The 14,811-nt window shown below is 43.0% G+C and overlaps 1 protein-coding gene across 1 annotated transcript; it reads right to left on the reverse strand.

Annotated features, from left to right (window-relative positions):
* Nucleotides 1-3,161: 3,161 nt before the first annotated feature.
* On the reverse strand, nucleotides 3,162-14,560 carry wiza (WIZ zinc finger a). Its single transcript, XM_084079517.1, has 9 exons — nucleotides 14,454-14,560; nucleotides 13,883-13,937; nucleotides 8,171-8,659; nucleotides 6,875-7,681; nucleotides 6,215-6,553; nucleotides 5,639-5,862; nucleotides 5,252-5,453; nucleotides 4,532-4,679; nucleotides 3,162-3,534 (listed from the first exon to the last, which is right to left on the reverse strand). Exons 2-9 carry the CDS (start codon nucleotides 13,893-13,895, stop codon nucleotides 3,378-3,380), a joined length of 2,379 nt encoding a protein of 792 aa, XP_083935643.1. The 5' UTR covers nucleotides 13,896-13,937; nucleotides 14,454-14,560; the 3' UTR covers nucleotides 3,162-3,377.
* Nucleotides 14,561-14,811: the final 251 nt, after the last annotated feature.

Below are 14,811 nucleotides of genomic sequence, written 5' to 3' on the forward strand. Positions count from 1 at the left end.
ATAGACCAGTCAAGTGACCACACATTCTTCATACTGGCAGTAAGAGTAATGACCACCCTATCAATTCAAGGGGGGCTCACTGGCAAGTCAGAAGTCACCCTATGGATGCCTAGAGTGCTATGGAAATATGTAACAGGTATCTGTTATATATACACTGTATATTGATATGGATATGAATATAAGATAGGTAATTAGGGCTCAGCAAAAAGGCTATCTCTCGCCTCCAACTTATACAGAACTCAGCAGCTAGACTACTGACCAACACTAGGAGGCGTGACCACATCACACCAGTCCTGGCCTCCCTTCACTGGCTGCCAGTGAGATTTAGAATTGATTTTAAGATCCTACTGACAACTTTTAAAGCCCTGCGAGGTCTAGCCCCCTCTTACATTTTAGACATGTTGACACCACATGAACCTGTGCGCAACCTTAGATCGTCAGGCAAGGGTCTCCTGACTCCTTTCCAAACTAACCTTGTCACTATGGGCGATCGGGCCTTTACAGCCCAGGCACCTACTCTATGGAACGCCTTACCCCAGAACCTGAGGGATGCAGACTCAGTGGCATCCTTTAAATCACTCCTGAAAACCTACCTCTATATCAAGGCTTTCTCTTAAACCATGCGATTATTGTTTTATTGTACTGTATTGTTTTCTTGTCCTTGGCTGCAATGAGTTTATGGAGGTTGATCCTACCATCTGTTTTTAAACTGAATTGCCTCACCGTCAACACCAAATTTAATTGCATGGTCTTCTTTCTCTCAAGTTCAGTCTTCTATGTTTTTATGGCTTATTGTGCATATTACTTATCATTGCTTCTTTCTTTCTTCTCTCTGAAATCGCTGGCCCCGTATTATCGCTGCTTGCAGCTATATTTATTATTATAATTGCGATCCTCCAAGGGATTCCTGCTTAAGTCAGAATCTAGCATGGAGAGAGGTAATTGCAATCCTCCAAGGGATTCCTGCTTAAGTCAGAATCTAGCATGGAAAGATTGTTAAACCAACTGAGTTTTCAGAGGAATGGACAGAGATGTTTCAAATTCAGGAATGAGCCAAGCAATGAAAGTATTCCGGGATTACTGGCACCACCTGAACAGATGCAATCTGCGAACGGAACAGAGATCTGATGGACAAAGTGAGTGTATCCATTGGATACGGTCTGGTCATGGGCAAGCTCTCTGAGCTGTCATTCAGCAGAGTATTGTTTGGACATTCCACAGTCAGAAGGAATTACACATGAGCGTCTGACTTTAATATCTTTGACTCAGCTTAAGACACAACAACGATAAGGTTTCAAGCGGGATAAGTAAAGTGAACATTCGGGTTTTCCATTTCTGTCCAGAAACGCTCCCAGAGCTTTGCAAGGAAACCGCTGTGATGGTTTTAAACGTGTCTCTGACCTTGTAACACACAAACCGTGGTGGTAAAAGTAACTTAAAGCCACACTCTAAGCCACACACTAAAAGTAGAGATATCTTACAAGAAAATGAACCTAGTAAAAGTAACCCATTAGAATTCCACTTGAGTAAAAGTCTTAAAAGTATCAAGTATTGTTAATTAGCTGATATTAAATGTATCAAAGTATCAAAAGTAAAAGTTAATACTGCTAATAAAAATAAAAACAGCAAGACTTCTCTGTCTCTTTGAGCTTTACGACTTTTATCGTCTTACAGATAAAAGTGCTCAAATGAAGAAAAATGCATGAATTGCATTTAAGAATCCCTCCTTGCCTCAATATATTTGCACATAATAGTTTCTCTTAGATATGGCCATGGGTGATTATTGTTCCTTGGTAGCAGTAACACACTGACCAAGCTGAACATGCTGACAGCTTAAATAACTTGCACACCGTTTCAAAGGGATTTTTCCCATCCAATATTAAAATTGCCTACAGGGTGGACCCATAGTGAATTATATATATGTGGTTATGTCTGAGTCATAGTGGCCGTGGTGGCCCACCGACCGACTGCATCACCCATTTTTAATATAGGATGTAACTCTCTAGCCTGGTAAACCCTCCCTCCGGAAATCTCATTTCCATAAATCAAATGGAAATGAGATTTCTGGAGGGAGGGTTTACCAGGCTAGTAACTCTCTGGTAACATGTTAATTTAAAACTTTAAAATAAATACTCATCCTGACAAAGAAGTCAAATAGTATTTTTATTATTTAAAAAAAGAAATGACAAAAAAAACACACACACAAACTAACAAAGTGAAATGGCCATACATGACATATTTACGTTCATAAGTTACCAAGCAATCTGCACAGAAGTCAAACAGTTGGGAGATTATTTCATGTAGACGATAGGGCCATTCCCTAATTAGCTTTTCCAAATGTATAAATCAATTCATTGATGCATTTCATGTGGAACGTACAAAGCCATTTACTTATTGTTTTTATCAAATACATCTATTCTATTTCTCTTTTTAAACAAAAGCACATGGAATGTACACATTCCAAACCTTGAGGAAGATACAAGAACAGACCTGAGCTATTTGATCATCAAAAACATAATGTACTTAAACATTAAAAAAAAAAAAAATTCAGACTGTTAATTCAACTTGCAGTTATATTTACACTCTGGATTTAGCTGTATATGGATGTGGGCTGAATGTTTTCACTACATCATGGTACCCTCCCTAACCCCTGTTTTTCTTGCCAATCTAAGTTTCTTCACAATTTTGTTAAATAGCTCAAGTATCCCATCTAGTGGTCATAGGGGAAATCTATTTCATTATGTCAGTTGATCTCTACACAGAAAGGAAAAGCCAAGGTACAGAACTCATTGCTTAGTGGCTGCCTGGAAATAAATTGTTCGTTTTACCTACGTTTTCACAGTCCTTATTCTGAACTCTTTACAGTTTCAAAATATGTATACATTATTTAAGATAAGTGTCCAGTGTCACATTATTGTCTACTGACATCCTGTTATTTAACCCATACTTCAGCAATTTAGGTTACACACAAGACTGCAATCTTTTTTCAAAAAATATAAAACACAGCAAGACACATGTGACCTGGTGTAAGTTAGATGCATTAACCTTTTAAGCCCTACATATTTCATCATATAACGAGTAGTGTAAATAGCCAATCTACAGTACAAGCTCACAATGCATCGCACGCACTGTAGAAACCGTAGTTTGTTTGTTTCTTTACGATTTTGAGGTTGAAAGTGGTTAAAACTGGCATTTTTGCTGGCAAGGCACTGAATTAAATCCTGCAGTTCACTGTGATCTGACCTCCAGAAAACAAGGGACTTATGTACAGGTACTGTGAGCACCCTCCACACAGAAAAGGTGCTGATGTAAAGACACATGACCATATGTCTGGTGATGAGGCTGGGGTTCCCTGATTTAGAGAAAATGTAAGTAAACTAGACAGCTACTGGACCAACAAGAGCGGGAGCAGCTGCTGGTGTAGGAAGGGGTGAGGCTTTTCCTCTGTAACCCAGTGACAGGATGTGTTTCTGCAGGTGTCTGATCCAATCCCCCTGAACGGACAGAGGGCCCTGAAACACCTCCTCACAAAACCTGAGGAACAGACACAAGAGAGCAGTGTAAACCCAATGGATAAAAAGACATAACTGCTTTGCTATAGATGCCTTGGTAGCTAAACCAGTTATACTTATATACTTCGACAATGTTTAAAATGGATTATTATTTTTTGCCAAAAGAGATGCCAGGGTTATTACTGTGTTTTAAGCCTCTTTTCCACTGCGCCACAGCTCGGAATCTCAGTACGACTGATAATAGTTCCAATTGCATTTCCATCATCAGTTCAACCACGTAGGACAGCCAAGTCATAGTTATTCATACCTTTCCCCAATGGCTAAACTCAAAGGTGGGCCAAGAAACTGTCTATCATAGAGAGGGCTGTGATCATAAACTGTACGTAGTCGTAAAAGGTCATTTTGGTGGCAGTGAGGTGACCTACAGCATTATCGCAACATTGCTTTGTTTGTCAACCACCAAAGACGACAGAGAGATCGGTTTACGCCATTTACTAAAATAGTAAAAGGTGCATTTACCCAAAGCGCTTTACAATGTGCATTACTGTACATTCACCCATTCACACAACGACAAAGACACCATGGCAACCTGGTCATCGGAAGCAAGTAGGGCGTTAAGTGTCTTGCTCAAGGACACTTTGACATTAACCCAGGGGGAGCTAGGGATTAAACTGGGAACCTTCCGATCTTCTCTACATGGGAGAAGTTTCTCTACATGGGAGAAGTTTCTCTTCTTGGCCATATTCCAGTTTTACATGTTGTTAAGTCTAGGGCGAGGCTTCAAACTTATATATTTTTGGGCATATTAAAATGAAGATTTTTCTCAACTGCCACATTTATCAATGCCAGACCATTCTTATGCTGTAAGAAATACAACCCGTTTGATGAATCACACGTGAACCCTGTCATAAGATGATTTCTACACTCTACAGATCTGCTCTTCTTTCATAAATGAGGGTCACTATGTTTTCATTACACCAACATAATATGAGGTTTAATATGCGTGTCCATGGACTGACCTGCACTTGAGGGAGTAAACTTTGCCCACCAGCTTGACCAGAGGTGTACGTGGGGGCCGAGGCAGCAGAGCAGGGATGTTCCCAGACCGTGATGCTTGCTGGGAGTTTTCTTCCTCTGTAGCAATTGAGCTTTTTTGGGGCCAAAAACCTGAAACACAATCAGAAAGTGTTGGGATTTGGTGCTTGCAAATTAAGCAAAAAAAAAAAAAAAACTCCATACCAAAACAATGCACATGTGACCATTATCTATTTTAAACTACACTTGTTTCTATACATACTTGTACATCTAATTATGCGTGCTTCACTATGCAACATGACAAAGCAACCATGTCAACACGGTTAACGTTTGCTTATGATTTGTAACTTTATTACGATTCATGTCATTATAATCATTAGTATTATTGTCATCACTTGGTCGGGTGAGCTGTGTAATTTTTTTGTGTAATTTTTTTTGTGTTTGACACAGCCACACCCTCCAATCGCTCTGGGCACCTGCAATCCCTGTTGCAAATTGCACAGCAACAGCGTTTCACCATTGCGTTATTATGGTATTGCTATTCTTTTTATCAATGTTGCTGATTAACATGTAGATTATTGACATTGACTTATAATATCGTATGAATGGGATCGTGTCCTAGTCAATGGTGCTTAGCAACGGTTGCTACGCTAGCATTGGACAATCGCTATTGTGGGATGGGGCTTGGCGAACTGATGTCTCACCCGTTGAGGAGCGAACGCTGAGGTCAGTACAGGCAGCCCTTGCCTGCATGTGGCTTCTAGCTGCGTGTGGTCGTTCCTGAGTTACTTTGGATGAATCTCCATTGAACAAATACACCCTCTGCACAGACTGCCGCCCCAAATGATTCCAAGACACAGAGTCTGAGTCTGTTGAAGGAGCAGGAGAAAGGGCAGATTTCTGGGTCTAGAAGAGAAATGGATGTAGATTAGAGTTCACGTTGGTTACATAAATAATTAATGTCAGGTAAAATGTCAACAACAAAGGATTACATAAGTTGTTTTCGGGCATCATTCCCAGGTAGGAATGGAATACCCTCTGACTTGGTTTATGTACTAATCTTATTTGATGCTACTGAGGAAAATGACAACCTTCTTGATAAAGAGGTCTCCTGTTCGGTAGCGTCGGGTGATCTCAGCCACTTTCGCCGGTTCCTTTTGGATGAATGCACTGAGGAGTTCAATGGGTGAGCCCTTCGTTCCATCTGCCTTCCATTCAGTCGCACCCAGCTGCCTGAGGTGGGCTCGTGCATGGCTGGCCAGGGCCTTTCGGTTGTCAAAATCAAATCCACACAGCTCACATGAGGCGACAGACACTATGGAGGGAGATATCAGATTAAAATTTCTTTCATATACGTTTTTTGACATAGGTATCATGTTCACTGTAAATAGATCTCTATGGCAGTAAGTAAATAGACAGCGACATCGGTTTTCCAAATGTATTTTGTTATTTTCAGTTGGCTAGGGCTTCAATAAAATCTTGATGATTCAAGCATATTCTAGCTGTTCCTGTACACAGGTGCTTCAAGCTTAAATCGAGTGAAAAGGATTGATGTAGAAAAACATCCATGTGAAGCTACTTCCCCACACTAGAAATGGACACAAAAACATCTGCCTAAAATTCATGGTGTTATACAGTGGTGCTTTAAAGTGGTGTAGATGCCTTACCAGCCTGTGTGGAGCCACTCTTGCCGGGTGACGACTTCTCTTTCAGGGAGAAATCCAGGGGTGAGGTGTAGTGTTTGTTTGGCGGATCCTGGAGCATATGGCGGTCCAGGGAACTTTTGGGACCTTGAGGAGCCCACATGGGCAAACCCGAGGCAGAACGTCCACTGGACTTGGACTCCTTTTTGACCTCCGCCATGACATCTCTAAGGAGGTCAATGGGTGATTCATTGACTGACCAGGAGATGCCAAGCTGGCGCAGATGGGCACGAACGTGGCATGATAGGGCCTTACGGCTGTCAAATAGCTGACTGCAGACCTCACACTGGACTACTGGGATGGCTGTGGATCATTTAAAGAATAATGGGTTGGGGGGGGGTTCAAAAGAAGAACAAGGATAGGAGAATGCAAGGAGGCAAATACATTTAAAAATAAATAAATGTACAATAAATATATCTAAAAAGGTATCTGATGTTATTTGCCTGTTTGAAGTCGATCAGAGCTACTCAATCACAACAACAAGAACTTAATAGGTCAAACAAGCGGTTGTCTTCAAGGATTATATAACGTGTCATAGTATTAAACAATGACAGACAGATAACATACAGTACTTTACTAACACCACAACTCGAATCACATTTGAGTTCTGGCTACCTGGTTTACCTGTATGGGAGCGCTCTGCAATAACAGCTGGACTGGACAGCTTCTGTGCAGGAGAGCTGCTGTTACTGTATCTCTCTGGTGAAATAGGAAAAAACACCTCCACAGCCTCATGCTTGGGCTTCCTACTGAGTGGGTCCACTGCTAGCCGAAAGCCTTTCTTAGCCTTGGGGGCCCGGTTGGCAGATGAAGGAGGGGACTGAGTGGATCTTGCTGGGGTTGGGGAGAATGTTGGAGACAGAGATAGAGAAGGGAATGGGGAGGGAGCTGAGATTAAGCTGGTGGTATTGTTTGTTTCAAGGGGCCGTATGCCTGCTAGGACACCGCTGCTGACCAGCTCCTGGACAGTTTCAATAGCAGAACCTTTCTCCAGCAGGTGAGACACCCCTATCTGCCGCAGATGAGACCGTGAGTGGCTTCCCAGGCCTTTACGGTTCTCAAACTCCTCTCCACACAGAATACAGGTATACTCCTCTGAGGTTCTGGCTCGTTTGCTGGGAGGTGCCAGGAGAAACTCAGAAGAAGGAGATCCTTTGAACGTGGGTGTGGTGGACAGAGCAGAGGGGCGTTTGGTGGTAGACTTGGCAGGGGAGTGGAGGTTGAAAGGCTCCTGCTGAGTGCTACTGCCGGGCTTGAGATCCTCTGCCTTGATTATCTCGTAGAGGAGCTCGATGGGGCTCTTACTTTCTCCACTCTCGGTTACTCCTATCTGGCGTAGATGAGCCCGGGCATGGCTAGACAGACCTTTGCGTGTCTCATACCAGGCGCCACACAGCTGGCACACATGAGCTTCATCCTTGGAATTAGAGGCTCCACAAATACAATAGAGAGGGAAAGCAGGGTGGGGTGAGAAATGTCCAATAAGAAAAAACAATGTCATTTATTTATGTTATTAATCGTATAAAAACAAACCTGCATATTTTACTAGAAATCTAGAATTTGTGCACTTGTAATTGTTAATAATAATTAGTCAATAGACCGAAACTTAATCATATAACGTTTTAGTAATCCAATAATAAGTTTAGTGATGCATCGTCCAATAATTTGTGCTTACTATTTCACCAAAATGTTAATGCTTTGTCTTGTTTCCATATTAAAGATGGATTATAAAAAGTAAGTGCTGGGTTAACAAATTCAAGAGGTCTGTTTGGATTCACCTCAACTTTGATGAGCAAAATGAATTGCAGATTAAACAAAATAATAGTTGACATTAATTGACTGCGAAAATAATTGTTAGTTGCAGCCTTATTGCTTATTGATTAATTCAACATAACTTTTCAAATGCATGTTCAGGCATACCTAAAGTAAGAGGGGCATCAGTCTCCTGTGGTGCCCAGAGTGGTTTGGTCACAGGCTCGGGGAGTCCAACGGTGGTCGAGTTGTTGCGGTCACTTATTTTGATGTCAGCTCCCCTTTGTGGAGAGAACAATGAGGCAGCATACTCTTTAAAGCCAGGTGGAGATACCCGAGAGGCTGTCTTTTGTGAGACTGTCATGACTTTACTCCATGCTTTGGAGGAAGAACCCTTATCCTTAGTCACAGGAAGCGTTGTAGACTCCTTTTTGGCTGCTTTTTGGGGCAGGATCTGTACAGATGCAGGGGAGGCCGATTCGAGGTTGGACAGAGAGACATCTTTCTCTTCGATGATCTTGTAGAGCAGCTCTATGGGTGCTCCACTGCTTTCTGACATACTCACACCAAGCTGCCGCAGATGTAGGCGTGCATGGCTGGAGAGCCCTCGTCGTGTCTCAAAGTAGGTCCCACATACCTCACATATGACCGGAGTTCCTGTGGGAGGAATGTGTAGAGGAAATCTTAGTGTGACTGCTTTAACACCCTAACCCTAAAAAAATGTTTTGTGACATTCCCGGAATCTCATTATTCAAGCTTTTGATGTTTTTTTCACCAGTTCACCAACTCTGACTGGCAACAAAGGTGGGTGGTAGTAATGTGAATAGAATAAAACACAGAATGGCCTTCAGAGAGGACAGTCGCACCTCTTCTCCGCTCCTGCATTCCACCCCGCGCTCCATTCTTCGGCGGCGAAAACAACATCTTCGCCTAAAGAGGATTATCACAGCCAGCAACTACCTGGTATTGTGCTACGCCGCTATATTGCAAGGATTAATTTTCATCGAATCCCACAATGTGCAGCTTCAACGGAGAGCGAGTGGAAACGGAGATATACCACAAGACGCAGCGACGTTACTTTTTAAAGTTTTCGACGCGCGTAAATCGGTACAAACACGGAGGAGAACCCCAAGCCAGCTTGACGGCCTTACAGTAAGAAAGATCATATGGTTGAGTCTACTGTTGTCGGGAAACGTTCATCCTAACCCCGGACCACCGACCGTGGACACCACGGAGACCAGCTATGATCACTGCTACAATGGCCAAAACAACAAAACAGCTGTTTTCACACGCGACGGAGGCACCCGACAAAGCCCGGTTCACAACATGCAGACAGATAACTTTGTTTGGCAACGGACCACCTCACCTGATAAGAATGAACCCCAGCAAAGAGCTGGAGAAACAAGGATGGATTATTTGTCCCGGTTAGCGTCCGTGTTTGATCCAAGACATGCGTTGACGAGCAGACCACCGCCTGAAGGAATGTGTCCGTTGATGACGAGACAAGGGCTTTCCCAACAACAACGTCATCAAGAGGATTTCCCCATGCGCCACATAGGTCACATGGGCCCAAGACAACGGCAAGGCATCTCCCAGAGGGAAACGCATGAAAATTGTGTTTTCCCCCCGGTATTCTCTATCCCCTGGGACCACTGCTTGGAGTCGACGCGGGACAAAGGCCTCTCCCCTCCCCCACCCCTCCTCCTCCACCACCACCAGCCGATACCAGGACAGATGGGAAACGGAGTTATTTTCCCTGCTTTCTCAATGGATACAGCACGACGTCTTCAAAGTTTTCCTTTGTGGGGAAGGCTTGAATTCAGAGACGTACAACCACAGCGTGTCCCACCGAGAGGAATGCTGGGAAACGGAGTTCTTTTCCCTGTTTTGTCAATGGACCCAGGGCGTCATTTACACGGTTTCCCTTTGTGGGGAAGGCTTGTAAACAGAGAATTTTTCCCCCTGTTTATCACACCATGGCGCCAACACAGAACTTCTGCCTCACCCCTCCCCCACCCCCCACTGCCCTGCTGCAACCACAAAGACCCCACCCCCCTCCCCCGATCACACCTCCACCCCCCCTCCCCCCCTCCCCCCACAGCAGGACGGAGGAAGATCTGGCAGAGACCACGAAACCAGCTGATCAGGTTTTAACCCAAACCCCCCGCCCATCAGCGACTCCAGACCCCCCCCACCCACCCTCTCCTCCCCCACCCACCTTTGAAACTAGGAAAAAACAACTCAAGGAACCTGATTTTTTCCAGACTGAACAGATGGACACGATTTTCTCCAAAAAAGGTCTACACATCGTTCACCTAAATGTGAATAGCCTCAAAAACTCCTCAAAGATGTCTGAACTAAGATCCATGTTTGGAAATGGCAAGGTAGGGATTCTCTCTTTTTCAGAGACTAAACTGGATGACTCAGTAGACGACTCTGAAATTGAGATAATAGGCTACAATGTCATTAGGAAAGACAGAACTCTTTGTGGAGGGGGGGTTTGCATTTATGTGAGATCTGACATCATTTTCAATGTGTACCCAAAATTGGAGAACAACCCCACAGAATCGGTCTGGATAGAAATCATCTATCCTCACGCTAAACCCCTGATAATTGGCGCAATCTACAGGCCCCCAGATCAAAATGAGTTTTATGATTTAATAGAGGAGCACATGGCAATCATTGGAAATTCGGAATTGATTCTAATTGGCGACTACAATACTGATGTTCTCAGGAAAGACGCCGCCATATTTAAATCTTTCAGAAAATTCTGTGACATGCATAGCCTCACCCAAATGATAAAAAATATCACGAGGGTAGGCCCCACTTCTCAGACCATCATTGACCTCATTTTGACATCAGACCAGTCGAGGATTCCTTTAAGTGGGGTCATCGAGTGCAGTCTAAGCGACCATAACATCATTTTCTGCACACGTAAGATTCACAGATCTGTAGTTGACAGTCATAGCACGGTCAGCTGCAGGGCTGTGAAAACTTACTCTTCAGAAGCTCTCACAACAGCTCTTGAGAAAATGGATTGGTCAAATGTACTCGATGGCTCCTCGGCTGAGGAGTCTTGGTCTGGTTTCAAAACTGCCTTTGTGTCTGTTATTGATAGCCTAGCGCCCAAGAAGGTGGTGAGAGTCAGAGCCCGTACACAACCCTGGATGAAGGAAGACATCCTAAATGCCATCAAACTCAGAAACAAATTGTACTCTGAGTTTTGGAAATGCAAAAATTTGCAACTACTTGAAAGATGCAGAAATCAACGAAATGTAGTAAACAAAATGGTCAAAACTGCCAAAAAGAATTTCTTAAATGAAAGCATTGAGGCAAACAAAAGCCACCCACAAAAGCTGTGGGAAGCGCTACAGAAATTGGGCTGCAACAACAAAATTCAAACCAAAACTACAAACATCTGCATTATTTCAAGTGGCGTGCTCATTACCGACAAGCAAGCGGTTGCGAACTGTTTTAACAGCTTTTTTACCACCATTGCAACCCAGTTGGTAAGCAAACTTCCTCAGCATTCAGGTTTGTACGGCTCTGACCACATCCATGCTTACTATGACAAACTAGAGGCTAAAAAAGACTCTTTCTCATTCAAACCAGTAAATGCTGATGATGTGCAGAGAAAACTTTTAGCCCTCCAGCCGAACAAGGCCACCGGCCTTGACAATATCCCCACCAGATTCCTCAGAGACGCAGCTACTGCTATTGCCCCCATAGTAGCCCAAATCACAAACCTATCCATCAGCCAGTGTCACGTCCCACAGGATTTCAAATTGGCAAGAGTAATCCCTCTACATAAAAAAGGAAGCAAATTAGAACCTGGCAACTATAGGCCTGTTTCCATCCTTTGTTCCATCTCAAAGGTTGTAGAGCGATTAATTCAAGAACAAATCAACAGCTACCTCAGCGAGCATAAACTGTTGTTTGAATTCCAATCGGGCTTCAGAACCTCCCATTCCACTGACACATGCCTGATGTATTTGACCGACTACATCAAACGTGAGGTAGACGCGGGCAAATACTGCGGCATGGTCATGTTGGACCTCCAAAAAGCGTTCGACACTGTAAACCATTCAATTTTACTTGATAAGCTGAGGGCGATTGGTTTTGACTGCACATCATTAAACTGGATGAGATCCTACTTGGAGGGTAGAGAGCAAGTGGTTGACATCAACGGAACCATGTCCTCTTCCCTCCCGGTGAGCTGTGGGGTTCCTCAGGGCAGCATTCTTGGGCCGTTACTGTTCCTTTTATACATTAACGACATGAATGCTGCCTGTAACTGCAAATTGTTCCTGTTCGCTGATGACTCGGCACTCCTGATCTCGGGAGAGGACAAGTTGCAAGTTGAGGAGGCGCTCAGCTCTGAACTCTCAAAAATCCGTACTTGGCTTACCGATAACAAACTGTCACTACACCTTGGGAAAACTGAATCCATTCTCTTTGGGACCAAACATTCCCTCAGACAGATGGAGGTAAATGATTTCAAGGTCAAAGTCGATGACACAATTATCGCTAGCAAAGAAGAGATTACCTATTTGGGTTGTATTCTCGACAAATACCTGTCGGGTGAAAGCATGGGGACAAAGGTGGTCAAAATAGTAAACCAGAGAACCAAATTTATGGGCAGAGTTTCCTCTTTTGTCAACCCACAGGCCCTCAGGACCCTCTCAGGGGCCCTGATTCAACCACATTTTGACTATGCTAGCACCTCCTGGTACTCCAACACCTCAGTGTCACTGAAGACTAAGCTTCAAACCTCCCAAAACAAACTGATTCGGCTACTCCTCGGATTGGGGCCCATGACCCACCTTTCTCCCGCCCATTTTGCCAGCCTAGGCTGGCTCAGGGTGGAAGACAGGGTTAAACAACTAAAAATGGGACTGGCCTTCAAAATTGTAAACGAAAATTTGCCCGATATGCCCCCTATTCCCGCATATCTGAGTAAATACCTCCAAAAGGTTAGTGACACCCACAGTCACAATACCAGAGGGAGCGTTAACAACAATTTGGTACCACCCACCCATAAAACAAACATGGGCAAATTCTCCTTCTACAGCACTGCCACCCAGGATTGGAATGGGCTACCCCCATCCCTCAAAAAATGCAGTTCGCTGGGCTCATTTAAAAGAGCCTTAAAAAATCACCTTTCAGGAGGCCAAAAGAGGAGGTAGTACCATTTTCCTATTAGATAGCCGACCCCCCCCCCCCTGTTCTTGTACATATCTCCCCCCCCCCCCCTTTTTTATTTTTTTATTTTCTTTTGTTGTACATAGTATTATATGTATGTATGTATGTATGTATATATATATATATATATATATATGTGTATAGATATATATATAGATATATAGATATATATATATTCTTGCTGTTTTTTTTATTTTCTTTGTGTAATGATATTCGAACTGTGATGCCACTATATATGTCTATGAATTGAATACCAAGGCCCTCATTGGAAACAAGTCCGCAAGGACTTTTATGAACGGACCTGTTAGACAAAGTATTTTAAATGTAAATGTGTTGTTTTACATTTTTTGCCTAATAAAATATTCAATCAATCAAAAGTCATATGTGGGATGAAAGGAAAGCGTTTTGGTTTACCGATTTAATGTCAACTTTTACTCCAAGTGAAATTTCTTAAATTCTGTGCATTATCATCATGATGCATGCACGAGAAATGAAAACAGAGAAATGAAACAATACACTGGTGGTAAAATGTGGATTAAAATCGATCCAGACAAATGTTTAGATATTTAGGCTATGGAAATGAAGAGAATAAGACCAACACTGCTAAGTGTTCATGCATTTTGAGATTGACAAGCTGTGGTAACCATGAACATAAAATAACAATACCGTTCCTCTTACCATTTGAGTCCATTCCCGTCTCTTGTGTGCTCCAAGATTGAGAATGACCTCTGAGCTAGAGGTGAAGAACAAAAGATAATTGGTTAATATCAAACATCAGGTGTCAAAGGCCAATGACGTTAGCGTTAGCGTAGTGTTAAATTAGACCCCCCCCCCCCCCCCCCCCATATTATACTATATTTTGTTCAGATGTGGGTCTGCAGAGAGATACATTAATTTGGGCGTCCTTGACAATCATGCAAATGTTTGAGAATTGGTTTAAACAATAAAAAGATGAAGTGAAGCAAGCCCAAGAAGCAACACTTTAAAAACAAGCCCAAAAAACACAGCCCAACGTTGCTTATATTAAGCACACATCATGGCAACGCTGGTTCCCAGTTCCCACCATTGTTTTTTGAGACCTTCAGCTGACGTTGTTGTAGCTAGCTTATTAGCTACACGCTAGCACGAGCGTGACTGATGGTGATAGCGCTGCCTACAGATAACAAGGCACCCATGAATGACACGTTCTATTGACAACTGAATCAAAATCAGCATTTAAAGATCATGTTCATATATTTAACTCACTTACCTAACGTTCAATGTTGTGTGCGGGCGGCCTAATCAAGCAAGTTTCACAACATAACACTAAACATAAACACAATCACCACCACACAGCGACGCGCCCCGGGAACGTGCACACGCACTGAACTTCAAAATAAAAGTTTAAATTTAAATTCGCAGTTAAGGTAATAAGGGATATTTATCTAAGTTTTTGATTGACACTTTAAATACGTAATTATATTACTTGGTACCGATTCAAATGATTTGCAGTAAACCGCTGCCAAAACGTACAACACGATTCGCGGTAGAGATGTTTGACTAGAGCTTTTATTTTGAAATTAACTGTTTTAACTTCCAGGGTGTCGCGCGCGGAAAGTAGCCGATCT

The sequence above is a fragment of the Gymnoscopelus microlampas genome, assembly GCF_963454915.1.
Source record: "Gymnoscopelus microlampas genome assembly, chromosome: 2".
In the NCBI taxonomy this organism is placed as follows: domain Eukaryota; kingdom Metazoa; phylum Chordata; class Actinopteri; order Myctophiformes; family Myctophidae; genus Gymnoscopelus; species Gymnoscopelus microlampas.